This window comes from Adiantum capillus-veneris, chromosome 30 (genome assembly GCF_014529385.1).
Source record: "Adiantum capillus-veneris isolate H3 chromosome 30, ASM1452938v2, whole genome shotgun sequence".
Classification (NCBI taxonomy): domain Eukaryota; kingdom Viridiplantae; phylum Streptophyta; class Polypodiopsida; order Polypodiales; family Pteridaceae; genus Adiantum; species Adiantum capillus-veneris.
Window position 1 is genome coordinate 50,582,447 of NC_140960.1, and position 27,833 is coordinate 50,610,279.

Consider the following 27,833-nt stretch of genomic DNA (forward strand, 5'->3'; position numbering starts at 1 on the left):
AAACGATGGTATTTTGACCATTATTTGCAGATTCAGCAAACAGGCTCATTTTATTCTTGTCAGGAAGAAGATAAAGCCAGATCAAATGGCACGCTTGTTTATGAGCAATATTTTCAAGTATCATGGCATGCCACAGTCGATTGTTAGCGACCGTGATCCACGCATGACAAGTTTGTTCTGGAGAGGCTTGTTTGAGAATATGGGCACCACGCTCAAATTCTCTTCGTCATTTCATCCTCAAACAGATGGGCAGTCAGAAGAGGCAAATTCTACTGTCCTAGATCTGCTAAAGTGCTATGTGTCAGAGCATAAAGGAAAGTGGGAGCAGTATTTGCCATTGGTGGAGTATGCATACAATAATACAGTGCATTCATCAATTGGCAAGGCACCCTTTGAGATAGTTGAAGGTCGCAAGAAAGTTCCTCCCATACTGCATACAAAGGACAAGATATTTGAAGCAGATAAGTATGTTCAGGACATGGATGAAATGTACAAGAAGGTCAAAGTGGCCTTAGAAAGGACTCAGGCAAAGCAAAAGAAAGCAGCTGATCGTCACCGTCGTGAAGTGGTATATTCACTTGGTGATTGGGTGCTTTTACGCTTTGAAAAGGCAAGGTTAAAGAAGATGAAGGGCAAGGAAAGACTGTTTCCAAAGCTCAGCATGCGTTACTATGGGCCTTTTCAAGTATGCGACATAATCAGTGATGTTGCATATAGGCTGAAATTGCCTGACAGTTGGAAGATTCACAATGCGTTTCATGTGAGTCTTCTCAGACCCTATGTGGGTGATGTGCCAGATGATATGCCAGCTGAAGACCAGCTGGAAGTCGAGGAACTTGACGAGATCTTGGTCCCTGAACAGATCTTGGCACACAAAGGAAGGAAAGTGAAAGGCAAGGTTGCTATGCGTTACTTGGTAAAGTTCAGAAACTATCCACCAATGGATGCTAAGTGGATGGAAGAAGGTGAACTTGCAGAGTCACCAACTGTGTTATCACTTTACATGGAAGCCTTCGATTTGCAACCTACCTTGACCCCTTGAGTTTCAAAGCTACATGGATTGTCAGTGTGACAATGGCTTTTGAAACAAATGATGTACAAGGTATTTAAAGTGAGCTCAAATGAAATACCTGTTACATGAATGTTAGAGCTGTAAAGATTGTCAGTTTGGCAATTGCTCTTATGGAATGTCCAAAAGTTTGGTTAGTGCTATAGAAGTGAGTATTTCTTGTCAGTTTGTCAAGGATACAGTGATTGCTTCTATTGAAGAGTACATGTGTAACTGCATTCTTAAACTGTCGGTTTGGGTATGCTCGAAAGTGTTACGGGATCCAACGTGTACTATAAGACAGTGGCAAAATGTGCAGCTACCATATTGTCATTGGAAAGTTAGTGACTCAAAGCAATGGCAGAGTGCGCAGCTACCACTATGTCATTGGGACACGGTTCACACGCAGGCAATACATGAGTCGACGAGGTGTTGAATACACCGGGGTTGACAATGAGCATGTATGTGTCGTATATGTGTCGACAGGTGTTGAATACATCAGTGTTGACTAGGAGCATGTACGACATAGATGCAAACGAGGACGTTTGAGATTTCAAGAGGGGGGTATGTCACCAGCGTGTGACTACTATCTATCCTTTTTGTTGATTTCTTTCTTATTATCTATTTACTTTCACTTTTTGGAAACACCCCTCGGGAAATCTAACTGCCCTGCATTGCATAGCTAGTGTGGAACTGTCCAGAGGGAGTCCAGGCCTGAGGGCAAGAGAGCACTAAGGTTGGACAAGGACTATGGTTAGCCAAGTGGGGTCATTGACTAGCCAAAGTGGAATCCTTTGCCACAGAGGCTACATTTCAGTTCTGGATGTGGCCGCAGTGTACAAAGAGGGTCAGATGACCTAGAAAGATACAATGGCAACATCTCCTAAAATTTAGGGAACTGCTATTTTGGGACCTGAAAATGTATTGACGTCATTACCTCCAGAATGACAAGGGGAACATTTTCTTACTCTGCCGTGAAGTCAACTGGGCAACCGGTTGGGATATTTTTAGACGGCAACCCTGAAACGGGAAAATGCTTGTAAATATGCCAAGTGGCACATTCTGGTGCACTTGCCTCATGCAACAAGAAGTGGCGCTGAATTTTAAGCTGGGAGAGGCTCATTTTCAGATTTGTCACAGGTTAAGAGCTATGGAGTGCTTGCTTTCCCTCTTATGCATAGTGCGGTGCCAGGAGTGATGCCCTGCATGCTACGCACTGTCCTCTCTCTCCCCTATGGCAGTATGTTATGCCCCTCTAGTGGGCTCTTCATTTGACCAATGTACAGTTGTGTGGGTTCATGCGCGATTGCCGAGGCAAGAGCCTCTTGCACAGGTACTGGATTAGCTAGCGGCTAATCCCCCCCGCAGGTACAGGTGAATTCGGAGAGGTTTCACGCCAGAAATCTCGTCCGATTCAAAGGGCAAGTAGCCCTACAGGTGCGGGAGCTCGAGGACTTGCTACAGATGCGACCGGCACGCGAAACGGAGCCCGAAACAGTAAATTACAGCCTGCTGTGTATTTTTGCAGGTTTAGGGTTTTGGCCCTAAACGGACCCTAATACCCCCAGGAGGTTCGGGGACGCAAGGGGACCGCTGTACAGGTGTTCTGGCGCATTTTCAGGGCTGAAAACAGAGAATTCAGCGTGCTGCAGATTCTCGCCAGGTTTTGCAAAGTGCCCGTATGCGTCGGGAAAGTCGGTCAATGCGTGGGAATACTGACTGTGAAGGGTTCTAGTACAGTTATGCTGCCGAAATCGGGCTGTAATAGTGGAAATTCAGCCGAGTTTGTGCGGGGCAGCTTGTAGGGAACCACAGCGTTTATTCCCTCTTTTGAACAATAAAGAAATACCGAAAGGGGCGCCTAAGTTAGGGGCCAATCTGGTGTCCGTCTACTCATACAGGTGCAATCTAGCAGCCTGTATCCCTCTCCCCTTTGTTGTGTCTTGAAAGTACAGGTAAAATAGACGACTAATAATGGGTGAAAGCTATCAAGGTTTAAAGTAAAGTCTACCGCCCTTTTTGGATTGAACAGGTCGGTTACACCATCTTTCTCAATGTAGTCAGAAACCTCATCCACATACATACCAAAAAGAGTAGGAGAGAGCGGACAACCCTGCTTCACCCCAATAGTGGAGTGAACTGGTGTATATAGACCCTCTGAGGTGCGTACAGGCCCTACTAATGATCTGTACAATGCCATGATCCCCCAAATGCGCTGTGAGGGTACTCCCATCTCATGTAATGTGCGCATCAATCTTGAGTGCATCGGCTCATAAACTCCCGTCAAAGCCATGAGTTCTTTACCTCTTCATCTACATTATCTTTGTCTTTTAGGCCGCAAATTCTCACATGTAGAGAGCGTACACGTCTTCTCTTTGTCTTCTCATTAGATTATCCCACTGCCGATGTAGTTCTAGTAGGTACAGGCCTAAGCACCTTTGATCTTGGTATTGCATGACTCTATCTAGAGGTCCAAAGCCTTCTTTAAATAGGCAATGGAAACACCCACGTATCTCATAGTATACAGTGCAATGGCATATGTAGTGTAATTATGTCTCCGGCTCCATTCTGCATAACTTGCAAATTCTGCTCTCAGGTGGGATTCCCCTAAATCTGCCAAATTCAATTTCCAGCTGGTGTGAGGATGTACGAATCTCACCAATAGCACATCTCAAACCATGAGACAGGTGGGTATCCATGTAGCTCGGGCGAATCACAAAACCATCTTCAGATAGCTGTAGGTAGTTTTCTTTGTAGTCGGCCATCTTCGTGCCCAATTCTTGTGTAGGGTCTACCCATGTCCTCTTAGTGTCCAACTGTATAAGATCCTGGCGGATGATTTTATTAATCTCCGTTCGTGTGATTGCCAGTGATGGAGCCTCAAGAGAGTATTGGAAGGGGGGTAATCTTTCCATACTGAACTCGTGTCTCTGAAAGCACGAGGACAATTGCGCATACCAGCATGATGTATCTCCTTTCATTGCTAATTGTTGAGAGGATTCGAGGGCCAATCTAGTATATCGGCAATTATTTGTATCCCACAAACCATGTATAAAGGACACTAATCTGGTAAGAGCTTCAATTTCTATCGGAGGGGCAGCTAGTTCCGCTCGGGTAATCGCGTGTGGTACGGAGGCCTTGGCTCTAATCATTCGGGAAATCATAGATACCAAAGGTCTCTCCATTGACTTCCAATTATCCTGATCCACAGATGGTCCCCAAATCTGGAGCCCATAAAGCATAGCCGAAGCCACCACAGTATCAAAGAGCCAAAGTTTTGTTCGTGATTCCTGAAACTGCACTTGTGAACACATCCTCTCCAACCCTCCCAAGGCCGCAGAGGCTCCGGACAATCTAGCATCCGCTGCTTTTTTAAGAGTAAACTTCGGTCCTGCAAATACTACACCAAGGTATGTGTATGCATCTGTGTACTCTACTGTATCCTGGCCATAGGCAAATGTAGGTGCCGATCTTCTAACCCACTGCGGTGTGGTGTTAAACACCATAACTTTGGTTTTACCCAAGTGTACTGACAGTCCACTGTCCTCCGCGAATTTATGTAATGCATCTAGCTGCCTCTGCATTCCATATGGTGATTCTGCTATCAATACAATATCATCTGCATACAACAATAAAGGGATCCATGACCCTGCAAGTTGAGCACCTCTGTCACCCTCTCTATCAATGTAGTCTGATACCTCATCTATATACATACCAAATAAAGTAGGGGACAGTGGGCATCCGTGCTTTACTCCAACGGTGGAATGAACAATGTCGGAATCCCCTTATGGAGTACGTACACAACCAGTTACTGACGCGTATAAGGCCAAGATCCCCTTTGGGGACCCCTAACTATTGCATTCTGCGCATCAATCTGGCCCTTGGTACTGTATCAAAAGCTTTCCGAAAATCCACAGAGCAACAATATATCCTTTTCCCGCTTGGTCTTCCTTCCTCAATAATGGCTCTGAGCGTAAGAATATGATCTAAAGTGGAATAACCCCTCCTGAATCCAGCTTTTCCTGTTGCCCTTATGCCTTCATTCTCTGCCCATCTACTCAATTTTTGTTCCAGAATGGATGTGTACAGTCGGGTCAGTGTGTGACCCACCATAACGGTACGGTAGTTCCCGGGTATCGTAGGGTCCCCTGACTTGAAAATAGGTACGATAGTAGATTATTTCCAAGTTTCAGGTAATCCTTCACACATGGCCCGATTAAACAGACGAGCAAGGACTTCTGAAAGTAGATCCCTTGCATGGATCAGATGTTCTGCTACTAAACCCTCATGATCATCTGCTCTTCTTGTCTTCATCTTGTCAATGGCTTTTTTCACCATTTCCGTAGTAAGGAAAGTACTAGTAGCAGGGCATGGCTCTAGCGGATCTGGTAATGGAGGCTGTCCGGATACCATATATAATGATGTTACATATTGACCCCAAATCTCAGGAGAAGTAATTGTCGGAGGCGATGAGTGCTCGTGAAATAAACGCAAGGCCTCATGTGAGTCCTGACTCAAGAAGAGTTGATATAAATCCTTCTCCAGTTTGGCTAAAAATGCCCTTTTCTTACGACATACTATACGCCGAAGAACAATCCGAGACTGCTTATATGTGATGATCCCAAGTGTAAGCTCTTTCTCGACCTGGGTTCTCGTCTCTCTGCATTCCTCGTCGTACCAACTGTTCTGAGGCATGTTCCCAGATCCTCTCTTCTGATGAGGCTGAGTATGTGGGTATGCCTCTTCTGCTGCTCCATTTAGTATCTCTGTTAGCTGAGAAGTAATCTCCTCTACAGTATATACTGGCTCGGCTGCCCACATCCTATTATAGATCTTTTCCACATAGATTGAATCTGTCTCTGGCGTGAAAGTATATCTTGTGTGTGTCTTCTTCCTTTGTACTTGAGAGGCATTGTATTGGAAGGAGATTGATAAGGTCAAGAGAGCATGATCCACTGCAATCCCAACCGGTCTGGGTCCCACCTTAAAGTGTTCGATAGTAGAAATAAAGCTTGGTGAAGTCATGACATAATCCACTTTACTGGCCCCATGCCTGTGCGGGAAGCATGTGAATCCTCCAGATAAAGGGAAATTCTCTAGACCATTAAGTATGGCCAAACCATGTGTAGTTGCCATCTCCATGATGTCTCCCATATTCAGTGTGTTCTTTATCCTGTGAGTTTCTAGTAAACCCCTCCTGTGATAAATCCACTTCTCTGAGCATTTCCTCAGAAGTATCATAGAATACTGCTTGAGAGTTGGCCGTTCTGGCATTAAAGTCTCCTAAGAGAACGATGTCTCCATCTCTAGAGAACTCCCATATGTCATTATTCAATATGGAGAAAGGGGACTGTCCTTTAGGTGAGGAGTAGACTGATGTACTTGGAGGGAAGTAGCATATAGCGATATATAGAAATCTACCTGTCTCGGCTCTCATTCTCACCCACATATACCTTGCTTGCTCATCTTTCCTGATAATCTGTAGTAGTGGTTTCAGCTCCTCTTTAAATAAGACTGCTACTCCTCCTGAACCCCGGCTACCTCGTAGAGATCTCTTCTCTGGTCGACCAGTTGTTTCCCATAAATACCCCTTCACATGTGGCATAAGTTGTCCCGGTATCTAGTGTGTCTCTGAGTAGAAAACTATGTCTCTGTCCCTAAAGCTATCTTCAAAGGCACCTACATCTAGCCTATATGATCCATTACAATTCCACGCCGCTATCCGGAGCGTCGCCCCATAGGTCTCGCACCGTCATGATGAGCGCTTTTCCAGAACCACTACTTTCCCTCCTCTAAAAAAGGCGATTTTCCCCTTTTCTCTTGCTGCCCTTATCTCTGGCATCAACTCTTGCATGTGTGCCACTTGTGCCAATGTAAGGTCATCTCCCAGGAAAATACCGGTTTTCTTAAGAGTTGGCCTCTTCTTTAGAAATTTTTTCCTTATTTCTATATTCGGGAAGCGGAAAATAAGTACCCTATCTTTTACGTTTCCCTTCTCATCGATTCCTTTCTTGCCCACTCTCCATGCACTTGTGTGAGTTCCTTTCTTGCCCACTCTCCATGCACTTGTGTGAGTAGGCTCTGTGATGCCCATGCGTTGTAGCAGTTTCCTCACTTCTTCATCTACATTCTCTTTGTCTTTGACTCCTGTGACCCGCACATGTAGAGCCCGATTCTTCCTTTTCTGCTCTTTCTCAATGGTCATATTAATAATGGTGGAGGTAGGTGTGGTCTCAGGCATCTGGGCCTTCCCTTTCTTCGCATCCGCAATCCATTTCTCTGCTTCATCAACCTTTTCTTGTGTCTTACAAAGACGTTCCGCCCATGAAGATGCCGTTTTCGATTTCTGTTCATCTCCTTCCCATAGAGCTTTCATCCGATCCTTCATGTCCTCGAGCTCCTTCAGCACCGAAGGTTGGTCGTCTCCCTTCTCCTTAGTTGCAGATTTGCAAGCCGCAAGTTCTCCTTTCAGCTCCTCGATTATTGCATCTTTTTCTCCCATGTGCTTTTCCATATTTGTTCTCCCTGCTTCAAAACTTGCTATTGCCTCATCGAGTTTCTTTTGCATAACGCATTCTGTTACATTTACTTCGGCCTTGATTAGACTTCGTAATTCCGTTTTCACGATCTGAATTTCCTCATCTGTATCCCTCGGATCTCTCTCCTTAGTTCTCTCATCATGTCTCCATACATGGAGTTCCTGTAGCTCTCAGCGTTTGCGTGCATTTCCTTCCTAATGTCATCCCCCATATAGTTTAGCTTTGATTTGAGCATCACCTGGACCTTCTCCATCATTAGTTCATCATGTATCCTGGAGGTTTTCCCCACTCGTAAGGATCCTGGTGATAGTACAGTATCTCTGTTTCTCCGTTTAAATGTAGCTATTGTTTTTTTGGGGGTGGTGTAGCTATCTACACCCGGCCCTTCCCCTTCGGTGGGCGGATCCATCGAACCCGAGCCACAAATGTGGGGTAGGGTACTAGGGTACTAGGCTGAGGGACTGAGAATATGGTAAACTTAACGAGTTTACCTTAAGGCTTAAAAGTCTCTTTAAACTTGAACGCAAAGAGAATGGTCTTAAGGCTTAAAATCTCTTTAAACTTAAAATTTATCTTAAGGCTTAAAATGAAATAAACTTGAACGTAGGAGATATTGACTTCCTACGCGTAGAAGAAGGGGGGTGCCGCCTGTTGGACTTGCTACGCGTAGAACAACTGGACTTGCTACGCGTAGGACTACGGCTGGGACTGCTGAGCATAGGATTGGTCGCGTAGGCCTCAGCCTCAGCAGGAGTACGCAGAGCAATGCGTGCAGGTCTCAGGGCAGCGCGAGCTTGGGCATCAGGGCAGCGCGAGCATCAGCGAGAGAGAGGGATGGAAGAGAGAGGGTAGCGCGAGCATCAGCTACACCATCATGGTTCCCAGAGAGGGGAGCGCGAGCATCACATACACCAACGCGAGCATTAGAGAGAGAGAGAGAGAGAGAGAGAGAGAGAGAGAGAGAGAGAGAGAGAGAGAGAGAGAGAGAGAGAGAGAGAGAGAGAGAGAGAGAGAGAGAGAGAAATGAAATGTTATATTAACGTCTTCAAAAGGCCATAATGACCTATGAGACCCGAAATTTACAAAGTGGTGGATCTGATACAAAGTCAGAGTAACAAAATAACCTACCAACAGTACAAAACAAAGATATATACTATGGGGTCCTAAGCTGGTCGATGTGAGCCAAGCAACAAACTAAGCAAAAAATGGGCGGCTTGTTGGGATAGCTGAATAACAAGAGATCTATCATCGGTCGTTGGCGAATCTCATCAATTTCCTCCATGGTTAGTAGTCTGACCGGGCGTCGTGCATGCCTGGCCAGCGTGCTCCGAATTTTCGTCGTAGCCTCCGTCGATGCTGTGTAGTTCTTCGCAGTCACGGGCGCCTGGATTTCCCCAATTCAATCGCTCGGTCAATCAGTGTGCCTCTGGTGTGAGACGAGGGGGAGCTCTGCTGTGGGAGTGGCTCTTGCGGCTGTCCCGTGTCTACTCTGAAAAAGTCTGTGATCCGTCTTTGAGACTAGCTAGCCTCTCCATTCATCAGGCTATCTCTGTGTCTGCGCAGCTCGAGCAAGAACAAACCCAGACATCTCTGATCTTCGTATCTCATGACTCTTGAGAGTGGTCCAAAACCCTCTCTGAACAGGCAGTGGAATCGGCCTCGTATCTCGTAGTAGACGGGGCAGCAGCATGTATAGTGTAGCTCTGTCTCAGGTTCCATGTTACACAAGGGGCATGTCCTGTCTTCTGCTGGTACTCCGTTGTATCTCCCAGTTTCAATCCGCAACTGGTGAGAGGATGTGCGTAATTGGCCAATAGTACATCGTATCCCATCGGTATCCATGTATTTGGGTCTCGTCACAAAACCATCTTTCGTAAGCTGGAGAAGGTGGTCTCTGTAGAAAGCCATCTTCGTGCCCAATTCCTGTGCTGGTTGTATCCATGTCCTCCTAGTGTCTAGCTGGGTCAGGTCTTGGCGGATGAGCTTGGTGATGTCTGACTGTGTAAGAGTGAGAGATGGTGCATCCAATGAGTAATGGAATGGTGGCAGCCTGTCGATGCTGAACCCATGTGCCTGAAACCATGATGTCATCTCCCCATACCAGCATGTTCTATCTCCTTGTATGGCTAACTGTCGAGAGGATTCAAGTGCTATGCGAGCATATCTGTTTCTAGGAAGTTCCCATGTGCGGTTTATGAAGGAGACTGACCTGGTGAGCGCCTCCACCACTAGTGGGGGGGCCGCTAGCTCTGCTCGGATAATGGCTCGCGGTACTGATCCCTTGGCTCTAGTGAGCCGCGAGATCATAGAGACGAGACGTTTCTCCATGTTCCCCCAACCGTCTGTGCGACCCGGCCTCCCGTGGTGATCCAGGGAAGGTCCCCATATCTCGGTTCCATAAAGCAATGCTGAGGCCACCAAGGTGTCATAGAGCCAGAGCTTCGTTCGTGGCTCCTGAAACGGAACCTGCGAACACATCCTTTCCAATCTACCCAATGCTGCGTGGGCTCTAGTAAGTCTGGTCTCAGCTGCTCTTCTGAGTGAGAATGCAGTTCCGTTGAAAACCACTCCAAGGTAAGTGTAAGCGTCTGTGTACTCCACAGTCTCCTGGCCGTATGTGAATGTAGGTGCTGACCTCTTGATCCACTGTGGGGTGGTATTAAACACCATAACCTTGGTGTTACCCAGGTTGACGGACAAACCACTTTCGTGGGCAAACGTATGTAAAGCATCCAGTTGACGTTGCATTCCCTCTGGGGATTCGGAGATCAACACTATGTCATCAGCATATAACAAAAGTGGAATCCATGTCCCTGCCAACTGAGCACCTTTATCTTCATCGGTGTCAATGTAGTCAGAAATCTCATCCACATACATACCGAAAAGAGTAGGAGAGAGCGGGCAGCCCTGCTTCACCCCAATAGTGGAGTGAACCGGTGTAGAAAGTCCCTCCGGGGTGCGTACATGCCCTACTACTGATCTATACAATGCCATGGTCCCCCAAATGAGTTCTGTGGGTACTCCCATTTCTTGTAGTCTGCGCATCAGTCTAGCTCTGGGTACTGTGTCGAAAGCTTTGCGGAAGTTCACAAAGCTACAATAGATCCGTCTCCCATGAGATCTGCCTTTCTCGATGATGGCCCTGAGTGTCAGGATATGGTCAAGAGTAGCGAAGCCTCTCCCGAATCCTGCCTGCCCAGTTGCACGTATTCCCTCCCTCTCTGCCCATCTACTCAGCTGTTGCTCAAGAATGGATGCATACAACCGTGCCAGTGTGTGCCCAATCATAATAGTGCAATAATTCCCAGTCTCCATGGGTCTCCTGATTTGAAGATAGGTACGATCGTAGAGAGGCTCCAAGTGTCCGGTATGCCCTCACACATGGCACGGTTAAACATAACTGCTAGAAGCTCTGCTAGTAGGTCTTTGGCATGCATGATATGCTCAGCGACTAGGCCGTCATGATCGTATGCTCTCCCAGTCTTCATCCTGTCAATAGCTTTCTTCACCATCTTAGCGGTGAAAAAGACACATGCGTGTGGGCATGGATCGGGGGGGTCGGGGAGGGGCGGCTGTCCAGATACTGTGTACAGAGATGATGCGTACTGACCCCAGGTCTGTGCGGAGGACATCGCAGGGGGGGGGACTGCTCATGAAAGATCGCCACGCCTCACGCGAGTCGTGACTCAAGAATAGCTGATATAGATCCTGCTCGAGTCGAGCCAAAAAAGCCCTCTTCTTCCGCCGCACCAGGCGTCGGAAGTCAATCTGTGACTGTCTGTGAGTGACGTCCCGCAACAGCACCTCCTTCAGAAGTCTGGCTCTAGTCTGGCAGCACTCCTCATCGTACCAGCTGTTCTGAGGCATGCTCCCTGATTGGCGGCTCTGCTCAGGCTTGGTGTGTGTGTATGCTTCTGCTGCTGCCTCATGTAATGTTTGTGTCAGTATAGTAGTTAGCTCCTCTAGAGGTCGCCCCCGGTCCTCAGTGCATAGGCATCTGTAGATTCCATCCATGTATACAGAATCCGTCTCCCGTGTGAATGTGTAGCGAGTGGGGGCTGCTACTCTTGGCCTGTGTGCTACAATGAACTGGAAGGAGATGGTCATCGACTCCAGAGCATGATCCACTGCCATCCCGACCGGTCTGGGCCCAACTGTGAGATCCTGGATACTAGAGATGAGATTCGGCTGTGCCATGACATAGTCCACAGTGCTGGCTCCATGTGTGTGTGGGAAGCATGTAAAACCTCCCGCAACAAGATATCTCTGCAGGCCGTTCAAGATGGCCAATCCATGTGCAGTGCCCATGTGTATCAGGTGTCGCCAATACTTTGTATATTCCACATCGTGTGATAGTCTGGAAAGGCCCGTCTCTGCAACATCTAGCTCTCTTAGCATCTCCTCTGAAGTATCATAAAACACTGCCTGTTGATGGGTAGTCCTAGCATTGAAGTCCGTCAGGATGATAATGTCACCATCCCTAGAGAACTCCCATATGTCATCATCCAAAATAGAGAAAGGGGACTGTCCTCTGGGTGATGCATAAACTGATGTACTCGGGGGAATGTAGCAAATAGCTTGCTCGTCCACATGTACCTAGCTTGCTCGTCCCTGCGGGCTATGTGTATTAGTGGCTGCAGATCCTCTCTAAATAACACTGCCACTCCTCCCGAGCCCCGCCCTCTGTGCTCTGAGCGTGTCTCCTGTCTGTAGGCTGGCTCCCACTTGTATCCACTGATGTGTGACATGGATTGCCCAGGGGCCAGGTGTGTCTCAGAGTAAAAGATGATGTCTCCTCGAGTAAAGCTATCCTCAAAAGCTCCCACATCAAGACGCATAGATCCATTGTAGTTCCAGGCAGCTACTTTGAGTGTGGTCCCATAAGTCTCGCACTGTCATGTGGAGCGTCGCTCTAGTATTACCACTTTTCCGTCTCGGTAAAAAGCGATCATGCCTTTTCCCTTTGCCGCTCTAATCTCCGGCATTACTTCCTGCATATGAGCGATCTGCGAGAGGGTGAGATCATCCCCGAGAAAGATGCCAGTCTCTTTAAGAGTCGGTTTTTTCTTCAAGAAGGACTTCTTCGCTTCCATGGAGGGAAAACGGAGGATGAGTGCTCTTTCTTTTGAGGTTTCTCCTCTGCTTCCATTTTTCTTTATGTTGCCCACTCTCCATGCCCTTGTGTGCGTTGGCTCATGAATCCCCATCAAGGGTGTGAGTTCTTTTACTTCTTCGTTAACATTGCCTTTGTCTTTAAGACCGCAGATTCTATTTAAAGTGCGCACCCTTCTCCTCTGCTCCTCTTGTGGCTGATTAATGATGTTGTTGGGTGTGGACGTGGGCGTTATCTCCTTGCCTTTCCCTTTCTTGGCCACCTTGATCCATTTCTTGGGTTCGTCCGCCTTCTGTTGAGTTTTGGTAAGAAGATCCACCCAAGAAGTCGTCATTTCTTTGTGCTGCTCTTCTCCCTCTTTGATGGCCCGTACTTGCTCCTTGATCGTGTTGATTTCTTCGATTACTGAGGGTTGCAGTTCGCCCTCTTCCAGTATGTTTCTTGATCGTGCTTCGGCGAGGTCTTTCTTGAGTGACGCGATCTCTTCCTCTTGGGTCGTCACTCGGTCTTCCAGCGTGCTTATCTTGCTCTCTTGGATCAACACGCGTCCTTCGAGCATGTTTATAACTTTATTGTACCCGAGAGATTGCGGTTCATCTTGGTAATGATCTCTGTCATTTCCTCTTTGCATTTTTGAATGGCATCCTCTAGGGGGTCGGCTTTATCGTTCATCTTCCTCATGTTTGATCGCCGTCCGCAAGGGAGTACGTGTGCACCCACACTAGCAGTGGGCGCGGCAGCTGGGCGAGTGGGGGAGCCGTCCGCAAGGGAGTCACTAGATGTACGTGTGCACCCACACTAGTGGCGGGCGCGGCGAGTGGGTGAGCTTGAGGCGGTATGGCCAGGGAGGGGCGGCGATAGTTACAGACGGGAGAGACGCGGGGGGGGGAGGGGTAAAATGTGGTAAAGAGAATGGGGAGGGGGGGCGGGGGGTACAATATGGTTTTTTTTTTTTAATAATTTATATATTAAAATGAAAAGAAATGAGATGAAATGTTATAGTAACGTCTTCAAAAGGCCATAGTGACCTATGAGACCGGAAAGTTGCAAGGCGGTGGATGGGTTATAAAAAAAATAAAAAAAATAAAAAAAAATTAAAAATTTTAAGACTTCCTACGCGTAGAAGAAGGGGGGGGTACCGGCTATGAGACTTTCTACGCATAAAAAAAGGGGGACATGCTACGCGTAGGGCTACGCTAAGACATGCTACGCGTAGGGGAAGCGGGGAGCAGATTCATCGCGCGAGCAGGGGGGGGGGCGCGGGGTTGCAGAGGCAGTGCGAGGGGGGGGGGGGGGGGTGCGGGTGTAGAGCAGGGAGCAACGAGTGCGAGAGAGAGAGAGCGCGAGGGGGGAGGGGGGGGGGGGGGGTGTGGGTGCAGAGCAGGGAGCAACGGGTGCGAGAGAGAGAGAGCGCGAGGGGGGGGGGGGGGGGGGGGGGGGGGGTAGCGGGAGCAGAGGCAGCGCGAGGGCGGGTCCAGAGCAGGGGGCAGCGGGAGCAGGGGCGGGTGCAGAGCAGCGGGTGCGAGAGAAATGAATTGAAATGAAATGTTATATTAACGTCTTCAAAACACCAAAGTGACCTATGAGACCAGAAAGTTACAATGGGGTGGATTTGATACAAAGTCAGAGTCAGAGTAACAAGATGACAACAATGACAAAAATGAAATGACAAATGTCACAATAAAATACTATGGAATCCTAAACTACTAGGTGTGAACAGTAGCTAGCTGGGATAGCTAGATCACAAGAGATCCAGCATCGGTCGGTGGCGGATCTCATCAATCTCCTCCATGGTCAGTAGTCTGACCGGGCGTTGTGCAAGTCGAGCCAAAGTGATCCGAATCCTCTGATGCAGCCTCCGTCGATGCTGTGTAGTCCTCCGCAGTCGTGGGCGTCTGGATCTTCCAAGCTCAGTCACTCGGTCAATCAGTGTGCCTCTGGTGTGAGACACGAGCTCTGCTGTGGTAGTAACTCCTCCGGGTGTCCAGTGGCAGCTCTAAAGAAATCTATGATCTGTCTCTGGGACTGGCTAGCCTCTCCTCTCATCAGGCTCTCTCTGTGTCTGCGTAGCTCGAGCAAAAACAAACCCAAGCATCTCTGATCCTCGTACTGCATGACTCTGGAGAATGGTCCAAAGCCCTCTCTGAACAAGCAATGAAAGCGGCCTCGTATCTCGTAGTAGACGGGGCAGTGCCATGTGTAGTGCAACTCTGTCTCAGGCTCGATGTCACACAGGGGGCATGTCCTAGCCTCTGCTGGTACTCCGCTGTATCTCCTAGTCTCGATCTGCAGCTGGTGTGAAGATGTACGTATCTGGCCGATAGCACATCGTATCCCATGAGACAGGTGAGTGTCCATGTATCTGGGCCTTGTCACAAAACCATCCTCCGTAAGCTGGAGGAGATGCTCTCTGTAGAAAGCCATCTTCGTGCCTAGCTCCTGTACTGGCTGTATCCATGTCCTCCTGGTGTCTAGCTGAGTCAAGTCCTGGCGAATGAGCCTGGTGATTTCTGTGTAAGAGTCAGAGAGGGCGCATCCAGTGAGTACTGGAAAGGAGGCAATCAGTCTATGCTGAACCCATGTGCCTCAAACCATGACGTCATCTCCCCATACCAGCATGTTGTATCTCCCTCCATGGCTAACTGTCGAGAGGACTCAAGTGCAAGGCGTGCATATCTGTCTCTGGGAAGTTCCCACATGCGGTGTATGGAGGCAGATCTAGTGAGCGCCTCAACCACCAGTGGGGAGGTGGCTAGCTCTGCTCGTATAATAGCACGTGGTACTGAAGTCTTGGCCCTAATGAGCCGCGAGATCATACAGACCAGAGGCTTCTCCATGTCTCCCCATCCATCACTGCGGCCTGTCCTCCCGTGATGTTCCAGTGAAGGTCCCCAAATCTCAGCTCCATAAAGTAATACAGAAGCCACCAGAGTGTCAAAGAGCCAGAGCTTCGTCCTAGGCTCTTGAAACTGAACCTATGAACACATCCTTTCCAATTTACCCAATGCTGCATGGGCTCTGGTCAATCTAGTCTCTGCTGCCCTCCTCAATGAAAATGCTGGCCCACTAAAAACCACTCCGAGGTAAGTGTAAGCATCTGTATACTCCACCTTCTCCTGGCCGTATGTGAATGCTGGTGCTGACCTCCTGATCCACTATGGGGTGGTATTAAATACCATGACCTTGGTTTTACCAAGGTTGACGGACAAACCACTTTCCTGAGCAAACCTATTCAAAGCATCCAAGTGAGGTTGCATCCCCTCCGGAGAGTCAGAGATCAACATTATATCATCAGCATATAACAATAATGGAATCCATGTCCCTGCCATCTGTGCACCTCTATCACCATCTCTCTCAATGTAGTCAGAAACCTCATCCACATACATCCAAATAGAGTGGGAGAGAGGGGGCAGCCCTGCTTCACCCCAATAGTGGAGTGAATTGGGGTGGATAGACCCTCTGGGGTGCGTACATGCCCCACTACTGAGCTGTATAATGCCATGACCCCCCAAATGAGCTCTGTGGGTACTCCCATCTCCTGTAATCTGCGCATCAATCTCGCTCTGGGCACTGTGTCAAATGCTTTACGGAAATCCACAAAGTTGCAATAGATCCGTCTCCCACGCGATTTGCCCTCCTCAATGATGGCTCTGAGTGTCAAGATATGGTCAAGAGTAGAAAAACCCCTCCTGAACCCTGCCTGCCCGGCTGCGCGTATCCCCTCCCTTTCTGCCCATCTACTCAGCTGCTGCTCAAGAATGGATGCGTACAACCGTGCCAATGTGTGTCCAATCATGATAATGCGATAATTCCCAGGCTCCAAGGGTCTCCCGACTTGAAGATAGGTACAATAGTAGATAGTCTCCAAGTATCAGGCAAGCCCTCACACATGGCACGGTTAAACATCACTGCTAGAAGCTCTGCTAGTAGATCTCTGGCATGTGTGAAATGCTCAGCCACTAAACCATCATGATCGGTAGCTCTCCCAGTCCTCATCCTGTCAATGGCCTTCCTCACCATCTCCGCGGTGAAAAAAGCACATGTGTGTGGGCATGGATCGGGGGGGTCGGGAAGGGGGGGCTGCTCAGGAACTGTGTACAGAGATGATGCGTACTGGCCCCAGTCCTCTGCAGAAGTGATGGCGGGGGGGGGGAGAGTGCTCCTGAAAGAGCCGTTATGCCTCACGTGAGTCCTGACTTAAGAACAACTGATATAGATCGTGCTTTAGCCGAGCCAAAAATGCCCTCTTCTTCCGCCGCACTAGGCGTCAGAAGTCAATCTATGACTGTCTGTGAGTGATGTCCCCCAAAAGCACCTCCCTCTGAAGTTGGTCGATGTGAGCCAAGCAAAAAACTAAGCCAAAAATGGGCGTCTTGTTGGGATAGCTGAATCACAAGAGATCTAGCATCGGTCGTTGGCGAATCTCATCAATTTCCTCCATGGTTAGTAGTCTGACCTGGCGTCGTGCATGCCTGGCCAGCGTGCTCTGAATTTTCTGTCGTAGCCTCCGTCGATGCTGTGTAGTTCTTTGGAGTCGCAGGCGCCTGGATTTCCCCAATTCAATCGCTTGGTCAATCAGTGTGCCTCTAGTGTGAGACGAGGGGGAGCTCTGCTGTCGGAGTGGCTCTTGCGACTGTCCCGTGTCTGCTCTGAAGAAGTCTGTGATCCGTCTTTGAGACTGGCTAGCCTCGCCATTCATCAGGCTATCTTTGTGTCTGCGCAGCTCGAGCAAGAACAAACCCAGACATCTTTGATCTTTGTATCCCATGACTCTTGAGAGTGGTCCAAAATCCTCTCTGAACAAGCAATGGAAGCGGCCTCATATCTCGTAGTAGACGGGGCAGCGGCATGTATAGTGTAGCTCTGTCTCAGGTTCCATGTTACACAAGGGGCATGTCCTATCCTCTGCTGGTACTCCGTTGTATCTCCCAGTTTCAATCCGCAACTAGTGAGAAGATGTGCGTAACTGGCCAATAGCACATCGTATCCCATGAGACAAGTGGGTATCCATGTATCTGGGTCTCGTCACAAAACCATCTTCCGTAAGCTGGAGAAGGTGGTCTCTGTAGAAAGCCATCTTCGTGCCCAATTCCTGTGCTGGTTGTATCCATGTTTTTCTGGTGTCTAGCTGGGTCAGGTCTTAGCGGATGAGCTTGGTGATCTCTGATTGTGTAAGAGTGAGAGATGGTGCATCCAATGAGTAATGGAATGGTAGTAGCCTCTCTATGCTGAACCCATGTGCCTGAAACCATGATGTCATCTCCCCATACCAGCATGTTGTATCTCCTTGTATGGCTAACTGTCGAGAGGATTCAAGTACTATGCGAGCATATCTGTTTCTAGGAAGTTCCCATGTGCGGTTTATAAAGGAGACTGTTCTGGTGAGCGCCTCCACCACTAGTGGGGGGGCCGCTAGCTCTGCTCGGATAATGGCTCGTGGTACTAATGCCTTGGCTCTAATGAGCCGCGAGATCATAGAGACGAGAGGTTTCTCCATGTTCTCCCATCCGTTTGTGCGACCCCGCCTCCCGTGGTGATCCAGTGAAGGTCCCCATATCTCGGTTCCATAGAGCAATGCTGAAGCCACCAAGGTGTCAGAGCCAGAGCTTCGTTCGGGGCTCCTGAAACTGAACCTGCGAACACATCCTCTCCAATCTACCCAATGTTGCGTGGGCTCTAGTAAGTCTGGTCTCAGCTGCGCTTCTGAGTGAGGATGCAGGTCCGCTAAAAACCACTCCAAGGTAAGTGTAAGCGTCTGTGTACTCCACAGTCTCCTGGCCGTATGTGAATGTAGGTGCTGACCTCCTGATCCACTGTGGGGTGGTATTAAACACCATAACCTTGGTTTTACCCAGGTTGACAGACAAACCACTTTCATGGGCAAACGTAAACAAAGCATCCAATTGACGTTGCATTACCTTTGGGGATTCGGAGATCAACACTATGTCATCAGCATATAACAAAAGTGGAATCCATGTCCCTGCCAACTGAGCACCTTTATCTCCATCGGTGTCAATGTAGTCAAAAATCTCATCCACATACATACCGAAAAGAGTAGGAGAGAGCGGGCAGCCCTGCTTCACCCCAATAGTGGAGTGAACTTGTGTAGAAAGTCCTTCGGGGGTGCGTACATGCCCTACTACTGATCTGTACAATGCCATGGTCCCCCAAATGAGTTCTGTGGGTACTCCCATTTCCTGTAATCTGCGCATCAGTCTAACTCTGGGTACTGTGTCGAAAGCTTTGTGGAAGTCCACAAAGCTACAATAGATCCGTCTCCCATGAGATCTGCCTTCCTCGATGATGGCCCTGAGTGTCAGGATATGGTCAAGAGTAGAGAAGCCTCTCCTGAATCCTGCCTGCCCAGTTGCACATATTCCTGCCCTCTCTGCCCATCTACTCAGCTGTTGCTCAAGAATGGATGCATACAACCGTGCCAGTGTGTGCCCAATCATAATAGTGCGATAATTCCGAGGCTCCATGGGGTCTCCTGATTTGAAGATAGGTACGATCATAGATAGGCTCCAAGTGTCCGGTAGGCCCTCACACATGGCATGGTTAAACATAATTGCTAGAAGCTCTGCTAGTAGGTCTTTGGCATGCATGAAATGCTCAGCGACTAGGCCGTCATGATCATATGCTCTCCCAGTCTTCACTTTGTCAATAGCTATCTTCACCATCTCAGAGGTGAAAAAGACAGATGCGTGTGGGCATGGATCGGGTGGGTTGGGGAGGGGCAGCTGTCCAGGTACTGTTTACAAAGATGATGCGTAGTGACCCCAGGTCTCTGCGGAGGAAATAGCAGGGGGGGGGGGGGGGGACTGCTCATGAAAGAGCCGCCACGCCTCACGCGAGTCCTGACTCAAGAATAGTTGATATAGATCCTGCTCGAGTTGAGCCAAAAAAGCCCTCTTCTTCCGCCGCACGAAGCGTCGGAAGTCAATCTGTGATTGTCTGTGAGTGACGTCCCCCAACAACACCTCCCTCTGAAGTCTTGCTCTAGTCTGGCGGCACTCCTCATCGTACCAGCTGTTCTGAGGCATGCACCCTGATCGGCGGCTCTGCTCAGGCTTGGTGTTTGGGTATGCTTCTCCTGTTGTCTCATGTAATGTCTGTGTCAGTATAGCAGTTAGGTCCTCCAGAGGTTGCCCCGGGTCCTCAGTGCATAGGCGTCTGTAGATTCCGTCCATGTATACAGAATCTGTCCCCCGTGTGAATGTGTAGCGAGTGGGGGCTGCTACTCGTGGCCTGTGTGCTACACTGAACTGCCACATGCTATCGTAGGATGTCCCTCCCCCTTTCTCTACGCGTAGGGTCCCCCCCCCCCTCCCCCCAATTTTTAACGCGTAGGATGTCCCCCCCCCTTCTTCTACGCGTAGAGAGAGAGAGAGCAGATGGGTTGTCAAACCCTCCTCCAAGGGCCCCCGTCTCTATGGCGAGAGAGGTCTATGCTTTAGATTGCACAAATCTGGCACAGTGGTCTAGATGCAATGGACTTGCCGACGATGTCGACGACAATGGTGGCGTCGACGAGTACGGGCTGAAAACTGAACACGCTAGGGCTTTTAAAATGCTGATCTGCTGCTAAAACTTGACACCGTGTCAGAGTGGATGGTGGTGACGACGACTCGAAGACAACGTGCTGAAAACGCTGATCTGCTGAATTCTGAAAAATGCTGGTTGAATGGAAAACGCTGGCTAATCTGATGAGTTGATGAGGATCTGCTAGTGGAGAGGTTGAGATGTGCGAGGCTATGGGGCCGATCTGGCTGCGGGTTAGGCTGAAAACTGGAAACGCTGATCTGACTGGCTGGCGGAAAGTATTGAGGACTGAAAACGCAAGGCTAATCTGGAGTTGCAAGAAACGCCAGGTGGTGAGGGCTGAAAATGCTAGGCTTCCTGCCGGTACTGCTGAGGAGAGACTCTGCAAGTTGGGTAACTTCTTCTGCTGCCTCTTCTGCAAGAAATGGATGCCCCGTCTCCTCCTTATATAGTGAATCCAAGCTGGGTCGAGCAGGCCTCCCTACAGCCCCTTGACCTTGGAAATTGGCATCAAATAAATAAATAAATAAATATAAAATGCTTGTTCTGCCTGCCCCAAAATGCCATGGAAATTTGGGTGTACTGACTTGGAAAATCCAAATGCTAGTTGCTACTGGGTTGTGCAATCAGAGGGTACGCAACTACTCTTAAGTGCCTGGACATGCACGGCTTGCTCACAGGCTCACAAGGGTTCCAGAACACTTCCTAGGGTAACCTGAATCCTAGAATTGGAATGGCTTGTTCAGATGCACATAGGGTTAGATGTACACGTGACAATCCAGCAATACCTCCTGCATATGAGCAATTTGCTAGAGCTTGAGGTCATCTCCAAGAAAGATGCCCGTCTTCTTAAGAGTTGGTCTTTGCTTCAAAAATCCCTTCTTCGCTTCCATTGAGGGGAAATGAAGGATAATTGCCCTTTCCTTTGAGGTTTCCCTATTGCTTCCACTTTTCTTATTGCTTACACTCCAAGCCCTCGTATGCGTTGGCTCATTAATCCCCATCATAGTCATGAGTTCTTTTACCTCTTCATCAACATTATCTTTGTCTTTGAGGCCACGAATCCTTACGTGTAAGGCATACACACGCCTCTTTGCTTCTCTTCTAGTGTCAAGTTGGGGGTTGTTTCCTTGCCTTTTCCTTTATTGGTGATCTTGATGCATTTCTTAGTCTCGTCCGCTTTTTGTTGGGGCTTTGTAATAACATCCACCCACGAAGTCGTCATTTCTTTGTGCAGCTCCTCCCCTCCTTTGATGGCCCGCGCTTGTTCTTTAATCGTGTCGAGTTCGTCAACTACTGAGGGTTGAAGTTCTCCCTCTTCGAGCGTGTGTTGTGATCCACCTCTGCAAGCTCCTCCTTGTTAATGGGATCTCCTCATCTTGGGCCGTCACACGATCCTCAAGTGTGTTTATCGTGCTTTCGAGGACCAACACGTGCTCTTCAAGTGTCTTTATTGTGCCTGCGAGGTTGCGATTAATTTTGTTAATGGTCTTGCACATTCTTCTTTGCATTTTTGAATGGCATTCTCTAGAGGGTCGTCCTTGCCATTTTGCGTCTTCATGTTTTAGAACCACAATGGGAGAGGGAGAGGGAGTAAGTTCTTGAGAGAGGGAGAAATCCACACTATGGAAATAGGTGTTTCCAAATTATGCATGCAATTCTCAAACATACTACGCATATAGGTGTTCTCACATCATGCATACATGTTCATTACACACTTGTATACAATCTCTGCAATTTTGAAAACCGTTTCCGAAATTTCTGTTTCCGTTTCTTGCAGAAAATTCTGAATTTCCTGAATGCCGTCTGTGCTATGCACTTGAAACCCCGTCCATGGTAAAAGCCATTGTGACTAAACTGTAAGGCATCAATATCACAGGGGGCAGCTAAGCTTGCAATTGCAATGGTTGTTCAGGCGAGACAGGGCACAAACTGGTGGATATGCAGGCAGTATGCACTCTCATAACTCGTGTTGGCCTAGTTAATGGATTTACACTTGGGGTGCTATGTTGGCTTTGCAGTTTCCAGGTCCTCGTCTGGTTTTGTTGAGGGAAATGCAAAGGGTCCTGTTTTCATGCTTCAGTCAATTGAGAGCCTTGATCAAAAGCGATTTCTAGAGGGAAATGGATGTTCTCATACAGCCACTTAGCCACAATAGCAGCAGTGCACTTCAGAGGTGAAGTCCACAGTAGCTTTGACCTCAGCTCAGTTTGTTCCCTAATCAGTAGCCACCAAGATGTACTTTTTTTTGCTAGGTTGGGCAGTTGGAGTGATAAGCCCAATGAAATGAGTGTCCCATCCCTCAAAGGGAAGCCAGGCTGTGGAGATTTTAAGAGGTCTGTTATCCTGCCTAGTTGGCTTCGTGGTGCACCTTTGGCGAGTGTCACATGACTGAGCATACCGAATGGCATCTGTCAACAAATAGGGCCACCATGAACTGCTTTACAGGATGTGTTGTGCAATAATATGCCATGGATAGTGGCTGGTCGCAACACCACCATGAGCATTTTCGAGTGGACGCTGAATGTCATGAGGGCTGACACAGCCTCTGATTACATTGTCTGGTCTAGCCCTGTATAGACGACCTCCTATCAGAGTGAATGGTTTACTTTCAAGCAAGAAACTTCTTTTTGCTAGGGAGTATTTTTGTGGGAACAAGTGATGTGATGACTTTTCATTTTGATCATGAGTCTTTCAAATCATTATTGCACCAATTTTTTATCTAACTAAGATCTATTTCTGCACCAATCCTGGACTTGTTTTTGTAAGTTTTCTATCTATCTATGAGGAATTTTTTGTATACAAGAAAGTAGAACTTGCGCAAAGCCCATTACATGTTATGGGTTTGTTAGTATAAATGCCATATACTAAAAAGAAATTTTGTTTCTCAATGTTCTATGAAAAATACAGAGATGTAGTGATTTCATCGAAGGCCTGGCATTTGAAAATGCTCAAGTATTCATTGCACCATTGAGAATCCGGCTGGAGAATCTGGCTGGGATTTCTCTTAGCAAGAGATACCCTGATCTTGTAAACAGTTTCATGGAAAGTTTCAAGGTTGACTACCGTAGGATTGTGAAGAAATCTATACTTGATCACAAATACTTTATTAGCAAGGAGGACTTTTCGAGGCTGCAAGCTTTACAGATTTTTTGTTGTGAACAACCCAAACTGCCTGTACCTAGGTACACACACAAGTACTCACTGCTTTCTTTGTTTGAAGATCTTTAAAGCTTTGTTGGTGTTTGATTTAAAAGTTTAGGCAGGCCTGCATTTTTTGTTTATTCCGGTTATGATAGGCTTGTTAAAAGAAACTTTCACCTTTGTAGCAGGGCTACACTGTCACTGACACAAGACAGGCAGTAAGTTATAGTTGGTCTGGAGTTCACACTGGACGGACTCTTGCCTGGGCTGTGACATGTGGCAGGGATGCGGGTGGTGGTCTAGTCGACACCGTGGCCAGATCACCACCACCACAATTTGGAGATAGAGTTGCTGGACTGGATATTTTGCTAGCCGTTGGTGGCTCTTTATGATTTGTATATATTTGTAGTTGGTTCTAGTCGTCAACACATCATCCACTTCCTATGATCTAGAGTCTTGAGTCTGGTGTCTTGTGAGATCCATCACCGCATATATGCACTCATCGTGCACATTGGAGCCTCGACATCCCCATTGTACCTATGAGTCCTGGGCTTGGAGCTGAGTGTGCTGCCAGCGAGAGTTTGTATGGTTCTACGAGTTTGTCGAGTTCCACTGAATTCCGAGTCTGCTGTTGTGCCTTGAGTTGTTGTTTCATTGCTATGTGATGTTTTCTTTGTGTTGAAGTGAGGTTTCACGCACATTGCATTGAAGAGAACCCACTGTAGAGAGCACGACACAATTTCCCTGCTACAGGTGCTCTCATTTTTGGCACGCCGAGTGGGACCTCAACTGAAGTCTCACTCCATTCCACTCCACTGAGCATACATGCTAAGGAGCTAGCTGGCTCAGCCCCTCGCCTAGTCTAGTGTGCTTGTGTGGTCCAGCTTGGTCTAGTCTATCTTTGCCGCGTTCAGCTGCGCCTCGTCCTGCTTGGTCTAGCTGGTCTAGTCTCTCTCGCCCCTATCTAGCAGGAGTGGTCTAGCCAGTCTACCCTGGCCTAGTTAGGTCTGGTCAAGTGGGTCTAGCCTGGTCTAGTCGGGTCTGGTCCAGCGGGTCTAGACTACCCAACAAGTTCAAGGGTCACGGTGCTCAGAGCTTGGGTGGGCTTGTTGTTACTGCATGACACATACACGGCAGTCTAAAGATCGATAAAGCCCACTTCCGAGCCCTTGGCAGTACTACCACAGAAAGTGCCAACCTTTTGTGCCGAGTCAAAGTCCACCAGCCTCGCTATCCCTACCCTCCTACGCATCTACCTCCACTCCATCAACCAGTTCTTACCTCCTAGGTCACCTCTCCTAGTACTCTTACAACAAGCTCTTGAGCAACAGGTCTGGCTAAGGTGAACGTAAAGTTTCCCACTTTCAAAGGACTCTCCATAGAGGATGTAGACGACCATGCTAGGAGATTTGTCTCCTCTGCAGGGGTCGTAGCCTCAACAGAGAAGACGCCTATCTCGTGGTTCTAAATAAGTTTGCAAACTTAGTGCTTCAGCCATATGAGTCTTTTCTAGAATTCATGACAAGGACAAAGTCGCTGGTCGCTAAGCTTCCCGAGCAACCAAGAGAATTCATTGTTAAGAAGTGGGTGGAAAGGGCTCTTCCCAAGACTTCTCAGCAACAATCCTAGAGGCTAGAGAGTCTCCGACCTGAAGCCACTTTGGAGGAGTTTGTCACTGTTGCTACTAGGATACAAGGAGCAAGGAAGCTATTCAACGACCCTCCTCAGGTAGAAACTGCCTCGGTACTCGTGGAAAGTCCATCTTACCCCTTGATTTCTTTACGTAGAGAACTAGCAGCATTGAAGTTACAACAAGCTCTTCAAGATGAGAGATCCTTCTCTCTTTGACAAGAGAATCCTCCACATCAAGGGGCTTTGGACTAGATCAAGCGGGAGCTAGAAGGGCTCATGGCTCAACAGGAGTCTAATGCTGTGGTTTGGTGTAGCTCATGTCGCTCTCTAGGGCATCCTTCACACGAATGCCCCCTTCATGCTTATTGCCACTTCTGTGAAAAGTCTGGACACGAAGGCAAGGATTGCTACTACCTAAAGGGATTGCGGCAATTACAGCAAAGTCTACTCTTTAGCAAGCATTTCTCCAATCATGCAGTGCATTGGTGTTGCAGCCATGGTCTACCGATGAGCAAGGGAAATCATCCCTCAACCGGGGGAAGACAAACCACAACAAAATCCAAACTACAAGTGAAGTCTTGTACCACCCAATGTGGATACATACTCCTTGCTCCCCAATGAAACCCATTCGACTTGAAGGTGGCATGGGTCCAGGGGTGCAACATAGTTCTTTGTTAATGGAGTCGAACCCTGAACTGGAACAGCCTACTTCATCAAACTGGTCAGAAGAAGACCTATTGGAGTGGTTGGAAGCTACCAAGTCTATGCCTTGTTATGGGGTCTCTATTCAATCTTTGCGTGCCAATACACCCTCTTCCAATGTTTTTGCAGTAGCTGAGCCTAGTGAGCCACCTCAGCCAGCAGCAAGTGTGGAACAGAGGCTGATAACCCAATTGCTCCTTAGTGGAAGCCTTTGGGCTTCGGGAGCCTATAAACCATAGAAGAGGAAAGAAATCTCTTTGGTATGAGTTCGCCCAACCCTCAACCTCCTATGTGTATGACTATCCGACCAAGGCAAAGCTCACCTATGTGTTTGATGAAGTACCCTTCGACGTGCTTCCCCAAGGATGTCTCAAGAAGCATATGGAGAATTCAATATTGATCAACCACCAGCTTCTTGATGTCTCTATCCTCCAAAAAATAGTACCCTCTTTACCTACCGAAACATCTTCAGCCGTGCCCTCTCTAGACCCAGTAAATGAAGTCTGACAACCTCCTGCTCATTCTTTTGGCTGCTGGGATGTGGGGAGACCAGTGGCTAGTGATGCAAAGCTGTGTGGCAATGCAAAGTTGTGGATATGGCCAGTCCAAGCTTGCTAGTGAGAAGAGAATTCTGTCAGCTAATCAGAGTCCTGTTGCTGGTGTAGCTACAATTGTATTGCAGAATGGTTCTCTACTAGTGGATTGCAGGCTTCCAGTCACATTGTTGGGTTGCTTCAATGTGCCACCTGATGGACATGGCATGTGTGCCCACACTTTCAGCCCGTACCCACCCCCTTCAACCCTATCTAGCCTACCCTCTACTCACCCCCTCACCCCTTTCCCTCGTCCCACTCACCACCCCCTCTCTACCCACGCCCTAGTCCACTCACCCTACCCACCCCCTAGTCTACTCCCTCTCGCCTCTATCTACCCCCCTCCCCCTACCCACCCCCTCTCCATCTCTAGCCCCTACCCACCCCCAACCGCCCCCCCCAGACCGCCCACCCTCTTTCCCTCCGTCCCTACCTCTACTAGCCCCTATCTAGCCCTCTACCCTCTTCCCCCCCTATACTACTATATAAAATAACCTAACATTCTTGGTATGCGTAGTATAGAAATATCCTTCTTGGTGTGCCTATTTTCCACCAGCTTCTTCCCTCTATTGGTGTTGTCCATGATGTTGACCACCGTGCCTGCCTTGCCCAGATGTGTGTGGCAGCTGCAACCTTTTGCTTCTCAACCTTCTACTCTCCCTATCCTCCTCCATGAAATATTGTGTGCCTATATTGCACTGCTTCTTCCTTCTATGGTGTTGCCAATGGTGATGACCACCTTGCCTGCGACTGTGACCGTTTCTTTGGCGAGTTTGGCTCAGCATTTATTGGGAATATGTCACGCCTTTCATTTGTCTTGGTATGCTATGAGCTTTTCAGTGTTTTTCTTTCACCGAGACGGTGAATGATCTTGTTGCGGGCAACCTGTAGTAGCAGGGCTACAGTGTCACTAGCACATGACATGCATTAGTTACAGTTGTTCTGGAGTTCACATTGGACAGACTCTCGCCTCGGCTACAATGTCACTAGCACATGACAGGCAATTAGTTACAGTTGTTCTGGAGTTCACACTGGACAGACTGTCGTGTGGGCTGTGACACGTGGCAAGGATGCGATGGTGGTCTACTCGACACTGTGGCCAGATCACCACCACCGCAGTTTGGAGATAGACGTAGCTGGACTTGGATATTTTGCTAGCCGTTGGTGGCTCTTTATCATTGTATATATTTGTAGTTGGTTGTAGTCGTCGACACATTATCCACTTTTTATGGTCTAGAGTCTTGAGTCTGGTGTCTTGTGTCCATCACGGCACATCTGCACTCACCGTGCACATTGGAGCCTTGACACTCCCATTGTACCTGTGAGTCCTAGGCTTGGAGCTGAATGTGTTGCCAGCCAGAGTCTGTATGGTTCTATGAGTTTGTCGAGTTCCAGTGAGTTCGGAGTCTGTTGTTGTGCCTTGAGTTGTTGTTCCATTACTGCTGTGTGATGTTTTCTTTCTGTTGGAGTGAGGTTTCAAGCACACTGCACCGAGGAGCACCCACTATAGAGAGCACGAC

At 48.3% G+C, this 27,833-nt stretch overlaps 1 protein-coding gene across 16 annotated transcripts in view; it reads left to right on the plus strand.

Annotated features, from left to right (window-relative positions):
• The window catches only part of LOC147417935 (uncharacterized), a 260,362-nt gene that overhangs the window by 54,173 nt on the left and 178,356 nt on the right, over nt 1-27,833 (plus strand). For 14 of the 16 annotated variants that reach the window (XM_086506524.1, XM_086506523.1, XM_086506516.1 and 11 more), the window contains exon 4: nt 23,153-23,427. The exons of the other annotated variants lie outside the window; for them this stretch is intronic. In XM_086506524.1, coding sequence (XP_086362650.1) covers nt 23,153-23,427 — 275 coding nt within the window. The remainder of the gene's footprint in view (nt 1-23,152; nt 23,428-27,833) is intronic. 16 annotated transcript variants of the gene reach the window in all.